The 23,911-nt window shown below is 39.4% G+C and overlaps 2 protein-coding genes across 6 annotated transcripts in view; one reads left to right on the forward strand and one right to left on the reverse strand.

The window, feature by feature from the left end:
- Positions 1-23,911, reverse strand: part of LOC111571774 (V-set and transmembrane domain-containing protein 2-like protein) — an 80,947-nt gene that overhangs the window by 43,046 nt on the left and 13,990 nt on the right. The window lies entirely within an intron of this gene.
- On the forward strand, positions 901-23,688 carry LOC118470646 (uncharacterized). Of its 5 annotated transcripts, none has more exons than XM_055013183.1 (4): positions 901-1,010; positions 1,123-8,806; positions 14,709-14,867; positions 20,993-23,688. In XM_055013183.1, exon 2 carries the CDS (start codon positions 4,516-4,518, stop codon positions 5,629-5,631), a length of 1,116 nt encoding a protein of 371 aa, XP_054869158.1. In that variant the 5' UTR covers positions 901-1,010; positions 1,123-4,515; the 3' UTR covers positions 5,632-8,806; positions 14,709-14,867; positions 20,993-23,688. The 5 variants fall into 5 exon arrangements, 4 of the variants coding, with proteins under 4 accessions (XP_054869158.1, XP_054869156.1, XP_054869157.1 ...); XM_055013181.1 differs by lacking the exon at positions 20,993-23,688 and adding an exon at positions 15,800-16,071; XM_055013182.1 differs by lacking the exon at positions 20,993-23,688 and having other exon boundaries at positions 1,123-7,943; positions 8,622-8,806; positions 14,709-15,728.

Below are 23,911 nucleotides of genomic sequence, written 5' to 3' on the forward strand. Positions count from 1 at the left end.
TGAATTTGATTGAAATGCTGTGGCATGACCTTAAAAAGGCCATTCATTCATGCTCGAAAACACTCCAGTGTTGCTGAATTAAAACACTCCTGCAAAGAGTGGGCCAAAATATCTCCACGGAGATATGAATGACATTGCCAGTTATAGAAAACGCTCGATTTCAGTTGTTGCTGCTGAGGGTGGCCCGACCAGTTATTAGGTTTAGGGGACAATTACTTTTTTTCACAAAGGACTAGGTAGCTTTGAATAATCTTTTTTCCTTAATAAATAAAATAAACGATCATTTAAAAACTGCATTTTGTGTTTACTTGGGTTACCTTTGTTTGACGATCTTAAATAGTAAAGAGAAAATATGCAACAAAATAAGAATTTGAGGAGGGATAAATACTTTTTCATGGGACTGTGTGTTTGTATATATATATATATATATATATATATATATATATATATATATATATATATATATATATATATATATATATATATATATATACATATATATATATATATATAGAGAGAGAGAGAGAGAGAGATTATTTTTGAAAATAATAACAGTTAAAAGTGCTTAAACTGCCACTAAAACTAGCTTAACATCTGTCTTACACTTCTTAAAGATCAAACTATCAGAATTAGACACACTGTTGAAACTGTCCTCATAAATACTGACATACTGACTGTAGCTGTCATCACAATCAAGTATTCAATTTGAGTTCATTTAATTGCTTTTTGGATTAAAAGTAAGAATGATTTAGTTAATCTTTTTTTTTTTGCTTATAAATAAGTTTATAAAAGATTAAAACATACAAAGTTGAACATATTCTGAAAATGGAACCTTTCTTGTGGAACTGATGTTGTTGCGCTGTTGTAGCCAGGTAGATTATTGAGAGACACATATCAATCGCCACATGGAGCAGTGTACCTGTCATTGTAATGAATGAATGAGAAGACGGAGGAGGAATGCAGTGTTTTCGGTTGGAAGTTTCTCCCCAAAAGTTTATGCGGCCAGTGAGGTAAAAAACTTATGTTTATTTTTTCATTGTGCTGTCGTTTGTGTTTATTGTGCATTTCTTTGTTATTGTAAATTTGTACTTCGACTTATATGTTGTATATTTATTTATTTAGTTCTCACGGCATCGACACTTCGGCATGACGTCGGAAATAAATGTCTGTAGAAAAGAACACCTTGTCGTCCGTGTTTAAACTGGAGGGGAGCTACAGTGAGAACTCAGCCTGCTCGGCGCGAGGTGACGAGATGAGGATTTACGCCTGCCGTCGGCGGAGCTGCAAGCAAGTTTCCTAGCGTTTCATCGCTCTCAAACGTAAAGCAGATAAGACTGTGCCATACATCAGAGGCTGCAGCAAGCGTCAAAAGGAGTTCAGGAGCATAGCGTGGTCGAACCAACAAGAAGGTCAGATTCAAAACAAGTTGAATGTGAAAAAGTGGAGCGACTTCGCCAACTGCTTTAAGGAACTCTATAAGTGCCAAAACGGTAAATTTTCTGGTGTTGTGTACATGTTTATGTTTTATAGTCACCTTTTAATTGTTGTTGTTATTTACTGTTAAGCTATTTTAAAGTGTGCAAAAGATTTGAATTGCTGATATAACCAATATTGGTATAACTTGTGTTAAGGAAAAGTGTTTTTCAATTCATAGTTAAAATTAAGTTAAAATAAGTTCATTAGCATTCTGAAAAGGTGTTAATTACAAGTTAAGGCATTCTAAGATATTTAAAACTAAACAAAGGCTACAAGGTTAGTTAATTATTGTTACTGCTTATGCAACAAATTAGTAAGGTTCAAGTTAAGCTAGCTAATTAATTGATTTTGACTGAATTTAAGCTTCAACATCTAAACTGCTTCAGTCAATGTAAAACAAGCTTATGAAGAGTTGCGCCAACAGATTACCCCTAGTGGCGACACACACCACAGAGTGGACACTTGCGATGCGGTTTCAAGGCATGTTTTGGAACAAGCAGGGAAACACCTTGAAGGTCAAACCTCTTATAAGGAAGAATCCTGCTGGCCTGAAACTGATTCAGTGTTTTCATCTGCAACATCTCAGAAGTACAGTTTGAGTTCTGTAGGCAGTTCAAGCATAAGAACACAGCTTTCAAATCGGTCCTCTATAGTGATAAAAGAAGCTGCAGCAGAGCTAGCTGCAACTCATGCTACTTTAAAGGTCTTACTAGACATAGAACATGAGAAACAAGAGCTTGAATCGCTTGAAGCTGCAGATAGACAAAAACTTGCACTACAAGAAGCTGAAAATGCTGCAAGGAAAAGAGCTTTAGAAGAAAAGCGCAGAGAGATAGAGCGCTTAGAGACAGTTAAGACAATGAACACTGCAAAGGCACGACTCCGAGTCTATGAAGAAGAATGAACTCAGACGTAGAGATATCACAATTGCTGCATGACTGCAAGCTAATGCAGGATGCACCTGCACTTAACTAAAATCCTTCAGTGCATCACGTGGCATCAACACGAGAGGTCACACATGCACAACCTGCTGCCAGTGCCCGTCGAGATGGCACTGTAGCACTAGCCGAAGCAATAGCAGAGTCCATTAATGCAAGTCGTCTTCCAGTACCAGAACTGTCTGTTTTCACCGGCGACCCATTAAAGTACAAAGACTGGAAAATGTCTTTTCAAACACTGATAGGAAGAAAGAACATTCCAGTGAACGAGAAAGTCTACTACCTTCGTAAGTATGTTGGTGGTCCTGCAAAGAAAGCCACTGAGAGTTATTTCCTGCTAGGTACAGATGCAGCTTACCATTCAGCATGGGACATCCTGGAAGAAAGGTATGGAAGTTCTTTTGTGATTGCTAAAGCATTCAGAGATAAGCTCACTTCCTGGCCAAAGATAGCACCCAAAGATAGCATTGAACTAAGAGAATTCTCAGACTTTCTCCAGGGCTGTCAAGCAGCAATGTCTCAGATTAAGAGCCTTCAAGTCCTCAATGACTGCAGCGAAAACCAAAGGATGCTCGCCAGGCTTCCTGACTGGCTGATAGCCAGGTGGAACAGAAAGGTCATTGAAACTGAAGAAGCCACCAAAACATCCCCTAGCTTCAGTCAGTTTGTGGAGTTTGTAACGAGGGAGTCCAAAATAGCTTGTAATCCTGTTACTTCTCTTCATGCTCTGAAATCTAGTGATGATGAAAGGGTGAAAACACCAAAGGCTCGAAATATTGGTGCAAAGGTTCTAGCAAGCAGCACTCAAGAAAAATCAGAGGCTAAAGTGTGTTTCTTCTGTGACAAGTCAAACCATGCGATACACAACTGTCGAAAGTTCATGGAAAAGTCAATCACAGAACAAGTCAACTTTGTACAAACAAAAAAATTATGTTTTGGATGTTTGAAACCAGGACATCATTCAAAGAACTGTGATAGAAGGAGTGTGTGTGAAACATGTAAAAGAAAACATCCAACATGTTTACATGAAGACTGCACTAAGTAAGATGAAAGGAAAGAAGAACATAATAAGGAACAAAACAAGAATGGAAGACACTAAAGAGAAGGAAAGGTCAGGGGAAGGAATTGAGTCTAAACAGGCTATTGAAACATCAAATGAAGCAACATCTAATCGGATGGTGCAACACATGAACAACTCCTACACCTCCACAGTTATTCCAGTGTGGTTGTCAACAACAAGTAGCCCAGAGAACGAAGTTCTTGTATATGCTCTTCTGGATAACCAAAGTGACACCACTTTCATCTTGCAAGAAAAGGAAACTCTGAATACACAGAAAGAGCCTGTGCAGCTAAAGCTCTCCACGTTGTCATCCAGAAGTACTGTCATTCCAAGTCAGAAGTTAACTGGGCTGCAGGTCAGAGGCTTTTATTCAGCAAAGAGAATTCCTCTACCAGTTACTTACTCAAGAGAGTTTATTCCTGCTAATCTAAGTCATATTCCTACACCAAAGACAGCAAGGGCATGGCCTCACCTAGAGCACCTCGCTGAAGAGATTGCGCCCTTAATTGAGTGTGATGTTGGTCTGCTCATAGGTTACAACTGTTCACAGGCCCTGTTACCTAGAGAAGTTGTGTCAGGCAAAGACAATGAGCCATTTGCTCAAAAAACCGACCTTGTGTAGTTGGTTGTGTTGATCCCTGTGTTGACTATGGAGATTCAATCGGAAGCAGCCACAGGATCTTTGTGAGACAAGTGAAACCCTATCTTCAGTCCGCTGATCTCACAAGTGAAGTTCAGTACATAAGCCGAACACAAGTCAAAGAATTAGTCACTCCACCAGATGTAATAAAGGTGCTTGAGTCCGACGTCAATGAAAGGACCGCTGAAGATGCTCACTTCTCTCAAGAGGAGCTGCGTTTTCTAACAACAATGGAGGCAGGAATCAAAATCAAGGCGAATGGTCACTATGAAATGCCTCTACCATTTAAGGAAGACAGACCAAATCTGCCAAACAATAGGATATGTGCAGAGCACCGTCTCAGTTGATTAAAAAGAAGATTTGAGAAAGACAAGCAATACCACAAGGACTATATAGCCTTTATGAGTGAAACAATTGCTCGAGGAGACGCTGAGACGGTCCCCGAAGATGAAATTGATCGTGCTGTGGCCTGGTACATCCTGCACCATGGGGTGTATCACCCACAGAAACCTGGAAAGATAAGAGTCGTGTTTGACTGCTCAGCAAAATTTCAAGGCATGTCATTTAACGATTACCTGCTCACAGGGCCAGATTTAACAAACACTTTGGTTGGTGTTCTGTGTCAGTTTCGCAAGGGTCCAGTCGCAGTAATGTGTGACATTGAACGTATGTTCCATCAGTTTCATGTGCGAGCAGAAGACCAAGACTACTTGAGATTTCTCTGGTGGGACAACGGAGACTTTCTATCTCAACCATCAGTTTACCGTATGAGAGTGCACCTGTTCGGGGCAGCCTCATCACCTGGTTGTGCAAACTATGGCCTCAGACACATCGCAGCTCAAGGACAAAGTCATTTCAAGGAAGCAACCATTCGCTTCATTGAAAGAAACTTTTATGTTGATGATGGTCTGACAAGTGTATCAACAAAGGATGAAGCAATTCAGTTGGTTAGCGAAGCAAGAGAGCTCTGCAGCGCTGGCAAGCTACGAATCCACAAGTTCATTTCCAACTGCCAAGAGGTACTTGCCTCAATTCCCAAGGGAGAGTGTGCCGAAACTGTACAAAATCAAGACTTAGCTTTGGGTGAGGTACAGATCAAGAGAGCCCTAGGTGTTAAATGGTGTGTCAGTTCAGATCAGTTTGGTTTCAGAGTAGTGGTGAATGAGCGCCCACTCTCTAGAAGAGGAGTTTTATCAACTGTGGCCTCCATCTACGACCCGCTCGGCTTTGTAGCACCATTCATTTTAATTGGCAAGCAAATACTTCAACAAATGTGTAAGGACAAAATCGGATGGGATGAACCACTGTCTGATGACCTTCGGCCAAAGTGGGACTCTTGGTTATTGGACCTTCAAAACCTAGCTGAAGTAAAGATTCAGAGATGTTACATTCCAGCAAGTTTCAAAGAAGTTCAAGAATACAAACTGCATCACTTCTCAGATGCAAGTGTCACCGGGTATGGACAGTGTACCTGCCTGCCTGCCTTCAGCAGCAGTTGTTGCTGTTCGAACAAGTGACATGCTCAGAAAGGAGTTGGATATAGAAGCTCAGGAGTTCTTCTGGACGGACTCAAAGGTCGTCCTTGGTTACGTAAACAATGACGCTAGACGGTTTCATGTCTTTGTAGCAAACTGCATTCAGCGAATCAAGGAAAGTTCAAATTCAAGTCTGGAGACACGTGACCTCTGCAGAAAATCCTGCGGATCATGCATCCAGAGGCCTCCCAGCGAAGGAGCTCATTGCTTCTAACTGGTTTGCTGGTCCTGACTTTCTCTGGCATGACAAGCTTCCCAGTGGAGATATCAAGGTGGGAGATGTTGCAGTTGAAGATCCAGAAATTCGTAAGGCCTTTGTGCACAAGACCATGGCAACAAAGGATACACTGCTCGATCGCTTCCTAAAGTTTTCCAGCTAGTCACGGTTAGTCAATAGCTATTGCTAGACTCATTAGACAAGTCAAGGAGCTTAAGGGCTTGATACCAAGGAACAATGAAGACACAAGTATCAAAGAGAGACAGGATGTGGAAATAACTATAATACGTACTGTCCAAAGAGCAGCCTTCACTGAAGAAATCCAAAGTCTTCAAAAGAAGAAAGACTTATCAACTAAGGACAAGTCTAGCAGACTGTACAGACTAAATATCTTCTTAGATGAGCAAGGAATCCTGAGGGTGGGAGGTCGGCTAGAACATGCTGCTTTGCATTCACATATCAAACATCCAGCAGTCTTGTCAAAGACCAGCCACATATCAAACCTCCTCATCAAGCACTATCATGAACGAGTGCAGCATCAAGGGCATGGCTTAACAATGAATGAGCTACGATCGAATGGCATTTGGATACTTGGGTGCAGTCATGCTGTGTCATCATACATCCATAAATGTGTAAAGTGTTGGAAGTTCAGAAGGTGCCCTGAGCAACAAAAAATGGCAGACTTGCCTAGTGAGCGCATGGAGACAACTCCTCCCTTTACATATTGCGGGATGGACTGCTTCGGCCCATTCTATGTCAAGGAGGGAAGAAAGGAGCTGAAGCGCTATGGTCTGCTGTTCACATATCTGTGTTCTCGTGCTGTGCACATAGAACTACTCGACGACTTAACGACTGATGCTTTTATCAGTTCTCTTCACGCTTTCATTGCTCTACGTGGAAACGTTCAGCAACTTCAATCTGACCAAGGAACTAACTTTGTTGGTGCCAGACGTGAGTTCCTGGAAGCTGTGAAGGAAATGGACCAAGAATGCCTAAAGCAACTGGGCTGTGAATTTGTCATGAACACTCCATCTGCAAGTCATATGGGTGGAGCCTGGGAAAGGCAAATCAGGACCATAAGAAGTGTATTGACATCCATTCTGGATCAGTCATCCCGAAGACTTGATGGTCCCTCTTTGCGAACTTACTTCTACGAAGTCATGGCAATCATAAATAGTAGACCTTTAACAACAAACTTACTCAATGATCCAGCTGGGCCACAGCCTCTTACGCCCAATCACATCTTGACAATGAAGTCTTCGATAATCTTGCCTCCACCTGGAGACTTTGTGAAGGAAGACCTCTATCTTCGCCAAAGATGGCGTAAAGTGCAATACTTAGCCAATGAATTCTGGTCCAGATGGAAGAAAGAGTACCTGTTAAACCTACAGCAAAGACAAAAATGGCATAAGACACACAGAAACGCAAAAATCGGTGATATAGTGATTGTGCAACACGACACTGCACCATGAAATGAATGGAAGTTGGCTAATGTCACAAACGTGTACCCAGGTGAAGATGGATGTGTGAGATAGCTGAAATTGCTGATCAGTGATTCAGCACTGGACAACCGAGGACAGCGACTCAATAAGCTGGTCTACCTAGAGAGGCCTATCCACAAAACAGTTACTCTTCTTGAGGCTGAGTTATGTAACTTTGCAGTCTCTATCCTACTTCAGGTCTCACAAAACCTTTGAGTTTTTTTTGATGCAAGTTAATTAGGAAATCACCAGTGATTTGGTGGGAGTGTAGCTGTCATCACAATCAAGTATTCAATTTAAGTTCATTTAATTACTTTTTGGATTAAAAATAGGAATGATTTAGTTAATCATTTTTTTTGCTTAGAAATAAGTTTAAAAAGATTAAAACATACAAAGTTGAACATATTCTGAAAATGGAACCTTTCTTGTGGAGCTGATGTTGTTGTGCTGTTGTAGTCAGGTAGATTATTGAGAGACACATCAATCGCCACATGGAGCAGTGTACCTGTCATTGTAATGAATGAATGAGAAGACGGAGGAGGAATGCAGTGTTTTCGGTTGGAGGTTTCTCCCCAAAAGTTTATGCGGCCAGTGAGGTAAAAAACTTATGTTTATTTTTTCATTGTGCTGTTGTTTGTGTTTATTGTGCATTTCTTTAATTGTTATTGTAAATTTGTACTTCGACTTATATGTTGTATATTTATTTATTTAGTTCTCACGGCATCGACACTTCGGCATGACGTCGGAAATAAATGTCTGTAGAAAAGAACACCTTGTCGTCCGTGTTTAAACTGGAGGGGAGCTACACCGACAGTACCCAAAAAAACATATAGATGAGAGAATTTAGATTGTGTTGTTTTACACCAGGGTCCATCTAAATAATTCCTAAACACTACATACGCTACTTCTACAAATGAATGAGTCCTTAACATGTGGGTACCTTGTCTCCAAGTCAGTTTATGAGTCACATCAGCTGATGTATCAAGTGCAGCACAGATTTCAGACAACAGTAAGAGATTATTCAATTGGTCTCACATAATAATTTTCCCTCATGTCTATACACAGTGATGGTGGATAAGGAATAATATGTTTCATAGTAAATCAGACCTGTTAAACTAATCCATAGGCTGTAAAGATTTGATTCAGTGTGTATAGTGATGCATAATAGTTCTATAGCGGTTGTTGGAGGATGCAGCAACAGGAGGACAAATTTGATTTTCTGGTCTATCGTAATGTTAATGCCGTTAATTTTAAAACCATTTCTCTCATGCAAGGCGGCTCACTCCTACAATAACCCAAGATCCAGAAGACATTACTGCAAAGAAGGTAAAATGGCCACTGCAGTGGAGCTGCAGTGAAAACAAGCAAAGCCAAGAATCCTGGGAGAGGAGACTGGAGATGTCTAAATGTGCTGCTTAGAAACCATCATCTCTGGGCAAAGCATCCCTCCAGTCAAAAGGTGATTTGATATGCAACATATTCTCATCAATAATCCCTTTTCTGGAGTTACAGCTTCAGTACTGAGCAGTTTCATCTCTCCAGTAGTAATTCAGCTGAATGCGCAGCATGCTCTCCTCGGTGATAATGTGTCATGTTTCGGGCAATATAGCTCCAATATTGAGCTACATCCTCTCTGGCCAAACTGTTCCTCTCTGAGCTGCACAGTCAGATGTAGATAGAATGGATTTCTGTCTAGGGGACAGTTAAGCACAACTGAGAGCATCCCCATTCACAGCTTTTTCTGTTTATGGCAGAATGTCCTCAGCATGTCTCAGCTGTGAAATGTCTTGACTCCCTTCAGCATTAAGCTACTTTGCTGGTCGTTCTCTGTGGAGCCAACTGTCACTGTCCTGTAGAAGCCTTGTATGAAAAAATATCTACTTCATTTTCTAATAAACTTATTTGTCTCCTTGCTGGGACTCTAATGAGAAGGTGAAGGACTGAGATGAGAACATCTGAAATGATTTGCTTATCATAGGGCTCGGCAATGTGATTAAAAAGTTCATCACAATAAAGTTATTCATTTTGGCTGATATCAATAATTATTGATCATTTTTGAATGATTGCCAGGGGGGAAAAAAGTTTATTTTATTTTAACCACTTTAGTCTATTTACAGAGTTAATAATTTTATGTTACCCCAACAATAAAACCCTTACGTAAATAAAAGTAAATAAGGATAAAGGAATGTTCTCAGCTTGATACAAATTTGACAAGAAAAGCATTCAGAGAGCGCAGTACTCTGCCAAGGCTGCTCAGTCATATCATTTCCAACGGATGAAATCTTTGAGAGAAAAATTACCTTTCAGTGAGCACAGGTGCGTGTTATGCATGTCTATGTTATGTATGGATACCGAATTGCGTGACCTAAATATGTAGCTGGCGGCAGGAATTTGACTCGGGCGACTCGGAAACACCCCCACAGTTTAATCAATTGTTCCTTGTATCATCTCCGACGGATAAGTCCCAGTGGATTTGTAGTAGGCAGCTGATGTAGTGTTCACTTGTTTTCATAGTTACAGTGACGCCGTGCTGCTATCTCACAATGATACAGAAATCTTTAACAAATCCATGGATCCAGACTATAAGCTGCATCACTGCCAAAATCTAATGAGGTGGTCCTTGTGTCATTTCTGACCTTCCCTGAAAATTTCATTCAAATCTGTTAGTCCGTTTTTCAGTAATGTTGCTAACAGACAGACAGACAGACAGACAGACAGACCAACGCCAATCATCACATACTTCTGCCAAGGCTCCACCTCCTTGGCGGAGTAATGATTTTTCCCAGCGCAGTACTACAGTAGATAGTAGATGGTTTTCTGTTTTAAGTGATGAGTGTGATGACGTGTAGAAATGTGGCTTCAGTGTTCTGTCAGAGAGACAGGACCAGCCTGCTGTGATTTGTCCTGCCTCTCTGTGCAGGTGTAAAAATGTTGGATTGTGGCCACTTTGGCATTGATGGCATAACTGTAAGTTGACCTGTTTGGTGGCCAGTCTAAACCCGACTGTGATGGATGTGCAGGGGACAGACTCAATGAGTGCTGTGTAGAGCTGGATGAGTGGCTCATGTGGCAGCTTGAAGGACAATTTCTTCTGGTTCTTTTGGATAATTGATCCAGTCTGTGTTCCACCAGCTTTACATGAATCTTTTATCCATAGTTAATTAGCAAATTAGTCATTTCTGAGTTTCCCTGAAAATTTTCAAATCCGTTAGTCCGTTTTTGAGTAATGTTGCTGACAGACAGACAAACGAACGCCGATTATCACATAACTCCACTGTTCTTTGGAAAAGTAATAAAGATAGTATGTAAAACTCAGTAAACCAAGTGGAGGCCACTGCAGCACACTGAGAATAAGGTTCCTAGAAGTGGGCCTGGACCCCCGGACCAAGACCTGAACCGACCTCCACACCGTCTTGACATCAAGTCTGTCCGCTGCTGGAGCAGCACATTGGGAGTGCTTTGGTTCACTAGTAGTTAATGGGGGACACACAGTCATGTGTGTTTTTGTGGACTGCAAAGTCTGTCTTATAAGGGCAACCACAGCTCATAGTCTCCACAAGAGGTCTGTAGGTACAGACAGTGGTGGCAGCAGGCTGCTATGCCTTGGAAGATCTGCATGGAGGTCACAGGCCAGAGAGGGAGCATGCATGTTCATGCAACTGGACTTTGCATTTTCGCTAAGAATATGCTTTCATGGTTTGCATCTGATGCATTTAAGTGAAGCTATTAAACATTCAACTGAATAATTTTCTTATTGCTATTGATGAAGTGTCATCGCTGCTCCATATCAGCATAGAGAAATGAGTATTTTAGCGCCTAAGTCAAACCAAAGCTATTGATTACGGCTGAAATAATTAGCCACTGGATGGAAAATCAATCAACGATTTCAACAATTAATTCTTTACTAATTGATCTAATGCCAAATGTTTACAACTTTTCAAATGTGAGAATTTAGGACAAAATGAACAATCTGAAGCTGGCTTTTTGGGGGAATCATATATTATAAAAACATTTTATAGACCAAACGGAAAATGCTGTTTTGTTTTTGTTTTTTTTTTAATCAAATGAAAACATCTTAATTGCAGATCTGACAATGAATAATATTTGCAATAAACTCTAAAGGACGACCTGGACCAGAGCTTTCATCTACCATGCAACCAACTGTTACAAACCTCACTCAGAAAATAAATTTACCCTCATGCAGTTCCACCACGCCAAGCTCAGTAATGGCATTAGTGTGTATGTGCATGTGTATGTGTTTAATTCTACACTGCTGACAGGTATCAAGCTGTCCAGCTCAGCAGCCCTTTGTAAATACCATCCAGGGCCTTAAACATGGCCAAGAGCCTATTAGTTGGACATGAAAGACAGAATATATGAATCACTGGCAGCCGACTAAAGCAGAGAAAGAGCATGATTGGATTCAAATAAAGTGCAGCTGTCAGTGTGTGTATGTGTGAAGCCTATACAATACTTTGAACAGCTACACATGTATGCTGGTTAATTTGGCTCCAGTTTTGGTAATTGCAAAACCAAGCACTGCCTGTAGAGTCATTCACAGGCTACAACTGCACACAAATACACACACCTCGCCTGTGTCCATATACATTCACACCCATTGTGTAGAGGAGAGGCTCTCCACAGCAGTGTAATTAGGCCCGGTCACTGCAGAAATGCTGTAATGGATAACCCTGTCGGAAAATGGCCGGGGGCAGCACACATAATTGAGCATGCCATGTCTATGCGCGCGCTTGTATATGTGCGCTTCACGGAGGAGTGCTACAAAAATGGCATTTCTTGCTGCTTTTTTTTTTTTGTTTCAACTTTCTGTATTATGTGTGCAGTAGCACCTAATGAATGTGGAGTTCAAAGACCTGTGCCTATGTGGGTGCTTCATTCTCTGTGCCAGACATGTGACATTAACAGAGTACACTTTAATATCTGTTGCCATGAAGGACCTCTCTGTTAAGAAGCTCTCTATTTATATCGTAACAGCATGCCCATCACGTTTTTAGAGCTATGCTTTAGAAAAAAGCAACGCAAAAGTGCTTGGAGCTGTTCAGAGCAGCAGCGTACAGCACAGGTGCATAAAATGTGACGGAAAAGGCATTCTGTCTTCATCACTTGTGATTTTGTTACAGAGATGTGATAGCAATCTACAGCTGGTTTCAGACATGGAATACAGCTCTGTCTGTAATGTTTGGGTCAAAAGTGACCCATATTCAATGGAAAACGGGTATCTCTGGACCGATGTTTTGCATCAAAGAGTTAATATAGATGTACCCACAAACAAAATGACCTTGCGCTGAGAACAGGCATGTGTTATGCATGAGTACGGATACCAAATCACGTGCCCTATATATGTAGCGGGCGGTGGGAATTAATGGGACTCGGAAACACCCCCACAATTTAATCAATTGTTCCTTGTATGATTTCCAACAGATAAGTCCTGATAAGTCAACAGTGGTTGATTTGTAGTAGGATCGCAATCATGTGATCGTCAGCAGGCAGCTGACGTAGTATTCACTTGTTGTCATAGTTACAGTGATGCCATGCCATTATCTCACAACGATTCAGAAATCTTTAGCAGCTTTGTGGATTCAGACTATAAGCCGCATCACTGCCAGAATCTAATCAGTTGGTCCTTGTATCATTTCTGGCCCTCCCTGAAAATGCCATACAAATCCGTTAGTCAACTTTTGAGTAAAGTTGTTAACAGAAAGAGAAAGACAGACAAACAGATGGACAAACATACGCTAATCGCCACATAACTCCACTGTTCCTTGGCAGAGTAATAATTCAGAGTCACAGCTCTCCCCCTGAAGGTACATAATTTTTTATATGTAACATATTCTGACAAATATTTGAATCCTGCAATGTTTTTAAAGGCTGCTCTTTTAAATCAAAAAGAAATATGCAGTGCCAGCACACGCTTGATGGACCTGATGAGGTTAAACAGGTTCATGTTAAAGAGGAAAGAGGCAGCACCTTTCATATTGTGGTATGACCGACTACAAATAATGTAACCTTTTAATGCTACACTTGTAACAGTGCTTCAGAAAACCATCAAAATGTAAATGCTTACTTCGATATCAGCCACATGAAAGGCAGCGTAAGAAGCAAACACGAACACAACAATCTTCAAAGTCAGTTTCCCCCATATGCTTAAAGTCAGGGGATGCTGCCTGCTGATTGTGTGATGGGTTGATTTCAAAGAGCTGACACAAGGCCATAACGTCATTCATACAGAACAGCCGGATTTACTTTCCTCAGAGTGTGAGGTCCTTCAGAGATAGTTGCCATGGTGAGGGATCGACAGGTTAAGAGAGACGATGCGTGTCCAAAACAATAAAAGCAACCAATGATTTGGACCACCTACATTGATGAATCACATATTCAAAAGCAGCTACAGGCTCAGCAACTGACTAACAAGCAGACTTCTCATTTCTGGCCAATGATCAATCAGTTTCTTTGGTAAGCTGGCAACTGCTGATTGGATCTGCAATTTCTAGCTTATATAAACTAGACTGTATATGCAATATAAAGAAAAAGACTGTGAGAGGCTAGTGAAATCTCTGGAAAATAACAGAGCTTAATAACAGAGATTATTGTGACAGATACCTGTATGAGAATAAGTGAGCTGCTCAGGGTTATAGGCACTGTTCCCTCTAAGCTGAGCGTGTGCAACTGCGCACTGCTGACATGGTCTCCGCGCACAGAAAATCTGCGCTGCGCACAAAAAAAAAATCCAACCTAAATTGTAAATAAAATAAACACATAACAATTCATTCTGTGCTATTTTTCAGTGTGAGTCAGTGAGTGACCGGTGACTGGCTGCTGCAGCCAATGATGCGATTCACATACGTATTTACCATAGACTGTATATAATGGTATTTACGCAGCTAATCAACGTCAGGCGTCCTTATGTGCAGCTACCGTTGTTCTCATAGATATGAATGAGTAGATAGGACACGCCCCTTTGAGCTGCGTGCTACAGCGAGGCTAAGCTAGTGGGGGCAAAGTTTCAGTGCATTCCTTTGGTGTAGATGGCGTGAAAACGGAAACAAGTATGCCGTCTCACTGTGCTGCATACAATTACACACTACGTCGTACGATTGAGACAAGGAAACTTGGAATGACTTTTCATAGGTGATGATTGGGATTACAGGCAGTTCTTTAGGACTGCTCTCAAATAATTGAAATGTTACTAAACAAGGTTATACTTATCAAATTAAATAGCTCTGGTCTCCAGTATATTGGCGAATTCGGTTCTTTGTACTTAATTTATTAGCATGATTTCGTTTTAATATGTTGTGTACAGACTTAATTACTTGTCTGTCTACTTTTCTTACTCCATGTAGGTTTCCCAGAGACTATGGGTTGAGGAGGAATTGGAAGTTTGTCGGCTTAGACCTGGTGTCATTCCATCAGTGTTAAACTTCCCGGCTCATCTTGGAAGAGTACGTGCCAGAAAGACCACGACCAAGCAGCCTTGAGATCTTAGGCAGCGTCTCCCTGAGGTGGGTGTCGACGGTGTTCACAGTCAGGTCTGTGGTAATCCCGTCAAAAAACAAAACAGAAAAAAATCTAGATTATAAATCAACATGTAACCAAAGCACTCTGTGTATAACGCCATAGTATAGGATGTAGTTCAGAAAATGTCAAAGTATAGTATGCTTTACTCAAGAATAACATAGTATGGCCTGTAGTTCATAGTACAGCATGTTGGCAAGAAAAAAAAACAAAACATAGATTATTATGTGGTTCAAAAAGCGCAAAATGATAGGATGTTGCCTAAAATTGTCATGTATGATATGTGGTTCAAAAAATGTCATAGTGCAGTATATTGTCAAAATAGTATGTAATTCAAGAAAACATCAGAGTATAATATGTCATCTAAAAAATGCCATAGAATAATAATTTCATTGCACAAGTAAAAGTATAGTAACTTTTAAAACTGTTCGAATTCTTATATGTTGCTAAAAAAAAAAAAACAAAACAAAAAAAAGTCACAGTAATATGTCAATTAAAAAAGCCTATAGTATAGTGTGTCGCCCAACAAACATCATAGTATAGCATGTCGCTCTAAAAACGTCACAGTATAGCCTTTAGTCCACAGCTGTCAGTAGGTGAGGAGCAACACAAAAACAGTCCAAACGCTGGTTTCCAGAGGGTTAGACGAGAATTTATTTGAAAGAGTAAGTTTACAACAACACAACATGTGAGGGGGTTAAAAACAAATGGGTGTTAGTAAAATAAAAATAAATAAACAGAACTAAAAGTGAACTTCATGTTGACATTGATGGGCATTCCAACCAGGAACAAAGTAAAAGATAATCAATACGAAAAAAAACTCTTCCTGTTCACCTCTTAAAACCCAAAAACACCACAGTAGCACCCTAAACTAAAACTACCAATGGGTTCCCTGTTTTCCTTTCTGAACAATTCAAAGGTCCCTCTCTATCTCCCCACACATCCACCAACCACTGGAACACATCTCCAAAGTTCTGCTGGCCAGCTCAGCTTCCCCTCAGAAGAAGTGCCGCCACCTGCCAGATGAAGGAGCCTTTTGAGAGGCAGCTGGCATCGTGATTGGACTGTACTTTGGTCTGTTCCAATCCAGCTTCAGCTCCAGAGACGGCAGGCGGGACGAGTCAACGGAGGCCGGGTGGACGAAGGCATGCAGCTGAGTACAATCCAGAAAACAACAGAGGAGGAGTGCAGCAGCCCCAGAGCAGTATGTCTCTTAGAAAACATCATAGTATAGCCTTTGGTATGAAAAAACGCCATCATATACATCGTATATTGTACAAATAACAAGTCAAAGGAAAGAGACATACATTGTAGAATTGTAGTAATTGTGGGCTGACTGATTTACTGATTATCAGTATTTTATTTTTTACTGATTTACGGTAATAAATACATTTAAAAATGGTGCTACTTTGGCTCTGAACCTTTATCTACCTGTGGTCGCTCTGTCTTCTGGAGTGATTTGATTGGTTATACGTCACGAATAAAACTCCTTTAACTTAACATCTGTAAACAAAACAAAAACGTATCAACAAAGTTTTCTGTTAGAGTTTGTGTTCTTCTAAGTTTAACTCCAAGATTTTAAATACTTTCATTTACTGCAAATGAATATCTACTCCAAATGTCTCACTAATAATCATTATCAGCCTTAAAAACCCACAAAACACCCCTCTATACTCGACCACACTTAGTACAGTCCGGTTCCCCCTTCTATAAATCTGCTTGGAATCTTCCACTTCCTGTTTGTCAAAGTGGCCTTCTACCTGGACAGGTTTTGTTGGAGCTCATGCAACAAACATTTTGGGTAACTGCACTTTAATATGGATGGATGACACTGAATTAGAGTCTGTTTTAATGAGACTGAGTTAAGATGTGTAGCTGTCATTAAATAGGAAATTATTTCTCAGAATTCACAGAGAAAAGTCTGAAATGTTTGCTAGGTTAGCGTCCCACATGTTCTTTGGCTCAGCTAAAGCTAACTCGCTCCAACTTCTGGATCTCTTGAGTTGCTTGTTGTTAAAATATCTTGCTGTAGGTGCTGAAGCTCAGAAAGTCTGAGATGTTTGTTCAAAATAAGCTCATTCTTAAGTCTTATCTGAACTGTCCTCTTTTGTTTGAACTTTCCCTCAACCTAGGAGTTAATGACAGAGCAGCACATCCAGACTCAGTCTCATTTATGTAGAGATTAAACTTCAGTGTCATTCATTGATGTTAAAGTGCAGTTTTTCTAATGTTTGTTGCACATGCTCCCGACCAAACCAGTCCAGGTGGAAGACGATGTGAAGAGAAAGCTCCAGAGGATGAATATCACACATTTACATTGGAAATAAATGTCCTTTAATTAGACATTGTCATGCAAAAGTTGGATTTCCCTTTAATGATGTTCAAATCTTTGTTGAGTGTTTTGTTGATGTTGGTTTCTAAATGTTTTTTGACACTCGGCCCCAAAGATTAAAACCTCCTACAGCTCACAAGCTGCAACAATTCACACATTATCAACTATCTTTCTGACTAAACTAAGATAAAAAGTGAAAAACTGCCTGATTCCTGCATCATGAATGTAAATCTTTTTGGTTTTTATGACAGTAAACTGAATATATTTGGGTTTGACATTTTATAAACCAAAACAAGAAATGAATTACTGGAGAAAACGATCAACAGATTAATGGACAAAGAAAATGTGTTTTCCAACATATGTGGCTGAATTACTCCAACATTACAAGATGCATACAATTTGAATTCAATTTTATTTATATAACGCCAATTACAGGTCAAATTGTCTCAAGACACTTTATTTTTATATTTTTTGTCATATTTAAAATATGACAAAGTAAGAAATTTAAACCGCTTGACTAATCCAATTTATTACTTGGTTTTTAAGAGACTAATCGACAACTAAAATAACTTTCTCCACTAAAACTAATAAACATGAGGTCAAATAGAAGGAACAGTTTTAAATACTGCAATCCCATGACGACAAGAATAAAGTTTGTCAACAAAAACTAAATCTGCTGGTGGATTCCATTAAAGTCCTAATAAATTATATTAACGTGTGATACTAAAGGTTTGTGGTGCTAAAAATGTCAAAGTAAAGATATGAAGTTGAACATCTGGATGGAGGTTGATAAAAGTTGACCTTCTTTCATTTCTCTGGAGCCGACTCCATGGATTTTATGGATGGTGGTTAAAGACCTGCTCTTCTAGTGATCTTCCTTCTAGTCGCTGTAAAAAGTCAGTCCATCCTGGCCGACTTCAACACCTCTTCATGACAACTTGTTCTGCCTCCGACCTGGTGGAAACTCCAGAAACTCGGGAAAACCTGTGGAGACTCGAAGAACTCGTGGAGACTCGAAGAACTCGTCGGGCGGGGGAAGGTGTGGTGGGTGGTGGGGAGAGGTGGGGGAGTAGAGGGGGGAGGCCGCCACCCACCTCCCCGCCTACTCTCCGCCCTGACTCCACCCAGACTCCGCCTTGGCTCTGCCCATGTGGTCACTTCACCAACTACGATGTCAAAGGGACGACGAATTTATTTCTTTTTATCTGATCTGTAGCTCAGTGAGTTAAGGATTTGCCTATGGAGCTGCAGGTCGCTGGTTCAAGACCAGACCCTTCTTAAATTTTTCTCAAAATTCTGACAAAGACAAAGAAAGAAAAGTGCCACTGGTGGGTCTTGAACCTGCGACCTTCCACTTGGGAGTCCGTCTTCTTATCCCCTGAGCTACTCGCTCAGATACTAATTCTTCTTTTTTTTGCGCATTTATCATCTATTTTTTGGCGTTTTCGAGTTTTTTTTTTAACTCGAGTCTCGACTCGACCGTTTTTCTCAGGAGGTTGGACTTCAGCCTTTGTGCTGGAGGGTGGAACCCTCAGTTCCAAGACTTTCCAAAGCCTCCACACCTCCCGAGTCCTCAGGACCTGAGCTTTCACACAGTCTGAGGGCTGAAATTTTCTAAGTCCCACAGTAGTTCTCTGTTAGTTTGAACCTTCAGACAGTCCAAGGACTGAAATCCTCTAAGTTCCTGAGTAGTTCTCTGTTAGTTTGAACCTTTAGACATTCCAAGGACTGAAGTTTCTCAGTACTTCTCTGTTAGTTTGAACCTTCAGACAGTCTGAGGACTGAAATTTTGAAGGTTCCTGAGTAGTTCTCTGTTAGTTTGAACCTTCAGACAGTCCAAGGACTGAAATCCTCTAAGTTCCTGAGTAGTTCTCTGTTAGTTTGAACCTTTAGACAGTCCAAGGACTGAAATCTTAAAAGTTTCTCAGTACTTCTCTGTTAGTTTGAACCTTCAGACAGTCTGAGGACTGAAATTTTAAAAGTTCCTGAGTACTTCTCTGTTAGTTTGAGCTTTCAGACAGTCTGAGGACTGAAATTTTATAAGTTTCTCAGTAGTTCTCTGTTAGTTTGAACCTTCAGACACTCTGAGGACTGAAGTTTTAAAAGTTTCTCAGTACTTCTCTGTTAGTTTGAACCTTCTGGTTAACAGAAGCCTTAAAACTTGTGACCATGAGTCTTGATTTCACATTTAGACCCTCCATCTGAGTCCTTCTCAGACCTTCACCTGTGGGTTTTTTAGAAATCCTCAACAAACTTTGATTCTCTTCACTGAACAGTAAAGTTTGTGGAGATCAGAAGGTAACATTAGTTTGATAAATGCCTTCAACTACTAGTAGACTTTATCTGGAAAGCAGTTTTCTGAAATGAGTTCTTAGTAAATCTGTCCACAATCAAACCAAGAACATAGAAAGAGGAAATGTTTGAAGAAACAACTTGTTTTCGTTTCAGACTAGAAAATGCCTTAAGACCTTTATCTGTTTTTGCTCTTTTTGATCATTTTATCGTCTCTTCTGTTTAATTTGATCTTCTAAAGTCTAACTGGTGTCTTTTCAAATGTTTTGTCTTTAGTTTGATTCTTCTTAAACGTTTAGTTTTGCTCTTTTCTCACCTTTTATTCTTTTCTAATCTCTGATTTGATTTCGAAATGTTTTGTCTTTTTAATGTTTAATTGTTTTTTCAAATGTTTTATCGGCTTGTTTGAATTTTTTTTTCTTTCCCAATATTTAATTTTTCGATTATATCTTTAAGGTTTTTCTTTTTAAATATTTTACCACCTTTTAATGTTTAATTTTCTTTTTGAATGCTTCACTTATTTTCTGTTTAATTCCTATTTGAAGTTTTATTGTCTTTAAGATGTAATTTTCTAATTAAACATTTATTTTTTTAATTAAATGTTTTGTCTTTTTAAAGGTTTAATAATCTAATTAAATGTTTTGTATTTTTTAAAATGTTTAATGTTCTTCTTGTTTAATTGTATTTTTTGAATGTTTATCGAAAATATTTTATCTGTAATTTTGAATATTTGTATTTGAAAAATTCTGTTTAATTTCATAGTTACATGTATTGTATCTTGTTTAATTATCCAATTCAATATTTTGTCTGTTTAATAGAATTTAATTGTATTTAATGTTAACTATATTAAACAGACAAAATATTGAATTAGATAATTAAACAAGATACAATACATGTAACTATGAAATTAAACAGAATTTTTTAAATACAAATATTCAAAATTACAGATAAAATATTTTCGATAATTAAACATTCAAAAATACTTTTTAATAATAAACCTCTTTAAAAGTTTTATTGTATTAAGTTTTTTCAATTTGATTTAATTGCTTGTTATGTAGTTTATTTCTTTAATCTTTTTGTGTCAAGATTTTAACCCCAACCTTAAAAATGAAATAAACCCTTAAATCACAATGAAAATACTTCTGTTGTCACAATCATGAGTTAGTCAATTATTCACTTTATCAATTCAACTTTATTTGTTTGGCACCTTTCACACAGATGACAAAACTAAACAAGCAAAGAGAAAAAACTACGCTAAAACTATGACTAAAACTCAAAAACATATTTTAAAAAAAAGATTTAACATGGTAATAAAATATGTTGTGTCCAGGGGATGGAGGGAGTTTATTGAAGTCTTCTTGGGCTCACATGGGAAATCATTTAAAATATAAACTTGATATTCAGTCTAAGGAAACTGCAAAGCAACAGAAGAACCAACAATATCTCCTGTTTTCTCCTTCAATGAGTCGACTCTTCTTGTGCTTTCAGGCCAAAGAACTACAGACTCTTCACAACCTGCTCAAACTCTTGGTACAGGACCTCACCACACGGGTCAAGAAGGTTTCTGTCTCATTTCTACTCTGAAGCTCACCTTCTCCTGCTCAAACTGCTGACAAATGTTCCTGCTGCTCTAAAGTCTGGTCTCCAGAACTTCCTAAAAACTCTCAAAGTCTCTTCTGCTGCAGGTTGCTTTGTAGAACTGTTGCAGAAAACCTCACTAAACCACATGGAGGGGCCTCAAGATAGTCGTCCAAATGAAACCATACAAAAACCAAACTAGCACAACCCAAACGCTAAAGTCTCCTGCAGCCTACCAGAGAACCTCTGAGAACAGAGAATCAGGACAGGAACTCTTACCTTCTGGACAACCAACGTTGGTTCTCAAACAAGAATACAGAGTGTGTCTGACCAAAAACCTCTAAAGACTCACTACAGCCAAGATAAAGACACAACTCAGCTGCAGCAAATCCACTAATCACTGCACACATTGGCACCATGTGCTAACTGTGGCTAAAGAACCACATTTACCAAGACAACTATCCAGTACAAAGCCCTAAAACACACCAAGAAACACATTAAAGCCTATTTTACTGCTGGAAGCTGCAAGCCAACGCCTAAAGTTCAAACTGAAGCAACGGAGCCAAACCCAGTTCAGTGGTGAACAGAAGCAGAGGAAATGTTTGGCTGCAGCTAAATAAAGCAGGAAGACACTGAGCTGCTCAGGTGTTCCTGATAACACCAAGCAGCCACCTGGACAGCCAATAGGAACACAGCTTACTGGAAGTCCAGAGGGCTGGGTTAGTGAAGGAAATTTAGTTTAAAGTTGAAGCAGAAAGTTAACAAAGAAAGTTGAAAACCACCTTCTGATCCCTGAAATCTCTGAGTTTTCACACAAAGAACACCTGAACATGTCAAACTGGTTTCATAGTAGAACCATCATTGTAAAAACGTCATAGTATGGTGTGTTGCTCAAAAAACATTAGGACCCGGCTGTCAGGGGACAAACATGTAAGAAACATGAGAACAGAGAGAACCCAACCAGTAGGTCACAGTTTATCATCCCCCTGTCATCTCCTGAAGTCCATATGGTGAGAGACATCAGTATCTGGTTGTTAATTTACCAGAGGATGCTTATAATCATGCTGATGTGGTCTGTACTCTACAGTATTTTAGTGACTCAATAAATTCCTAAGTTGTTTTTTTTTTTTAATGCTTTTCAGTTTTTAATAAACATTTAAGAGCCTATATGTAATCAATAAATGGCCTTTGCCTATCTTAAGAAAAATTCACTCAGAACTCTGATATGTTAACAGTATTAAATAAATCAATAAATGCATGCATACACACAAAAATAAGTTAATACATTAACTGTGTTAAGATAAGATTTAGATTTTAAAAAGTTGTTTATGTTTTTGCAGAATCCAGTATTGCTCACTGGTTGGTCATTACATTTTGTTAGTTTGATTTCACTGTTTAAAATGATGCCACCTCTTTTCAGACAGAACCTGTGATAATAAAACAATACAAAATTTTTAGTTCTGTGTTAATAAAGCACTTAAAGCTTTAAGTATGGCTAAATGCTTTTATCAAAATTAAATATATCACTCCTTAGGTGGTAGTGGCCCCAAGTTCAGTAAAGTTGGAAAGATATTCACAGATTCGGGCTTCCAGCATCAATAACTAGTTAGATATAGGTTGTCAAAACATAAACGGTGCCTCTTTCCCATTGTTGCAAGGCAGACAATGTGCTACAAGCCCAGTTTTATCAAAAGTAGCTGTCTTTCAAGCTACAGGAATAACATTGGTGTCTATGGAGTGAACAGGGTCCGTCTGCAATTTGCAAAACCACTGCAACAGTAAAGAGAGACAAATATTCAATAACTTCACTCTTATACATTGTAGTGTCACTAAAATCACTGCAGCCTTCAACTGGCTCCTGTTGACAAAGTGTTTTAACAGAAATGTAAATGCTGTAATTTGATTCTTTTAATGAACCATGTAACTTGAATGGATGTGATGCTGGTGTGACCACAGTGCACACGTCTGATGTTGCTCACAGTGGTCCAAGGGACGCTCAGGGAGTTTGTGTGTTTGCTCACACTCAGGAAAAATTACAGGGAACATTGGTTATAGGGATGATTGGAATACATGTTCCCTTACATTAACAAGTTCTGTCATCAGAGTCAAATCTGATTAAACAGGGCTGCACAATATATTGTTGTGTGCAACAGTCACACCACAGGAAGTGCAATGTGAAGTGAGGCAACTTGACTCAAAAACATCGTGCGACAAAAAGTGCCACCGCTTTCATTTTCCATGACTAATGCACAAAAGAAGTCTGTCTGATAGAACATCATGTATTCTGGTTTCAGACGTCTTGGAAACAATGTTTGTTTGTAGCTTTATTTACATCGCACAGAGCTTGTTGACATACAAGCTCCACGTCTGCACAGCAAAATGATTCAGGAATAGGAGAGAAAAACTAAAATAAAAGATTTGGTTGCCAGGATACACAGACGCTCTAGATATAGCTGCATATAGAAAACAACCATGTAGATATGATGACTTGGTTTGAGCTCAGGTAAATCTGACATTAAAATGTCTTATTTGAGTCTCTGCAAAGTCACTGTTGGCCACAAACCTGTCTGACTCGCTGCACTGCAGTAATTAAGTGGAGGTTTCGAAGTGGAGGCAGCCAACATGTAAGTTAAAGCAGCGTCCTGTTTACTTAAATGTAAAAACTACAGTAAAAATAAAATCAATCATTAATTGTGATAAACATGCTATTTGTGATAATTGAAAAAGTTCCCGATGCAGCAGTCATGGGTTTGAATCCAGCTCATGGCCCATTGCTGCATGTCCTTCCCCCATTCTTCTCCCTGTGTTTCCCCTCTCTCTCTTCACTGT

This window comes from Amphiprion ocellaris, chromosome 8, assembly GCF_022539595.1.
Source record: "Amphiprion ocellaris isolate individual 3 ecotype Okinawa chromosome 8, ASM2253959v1, whole genome shotgun sequence".
NCBI lineage: Eukaryota > Metazoa > Chordata > Actinopteri > Pomacentridae > Amphiprion > Amphiprion ocellaris.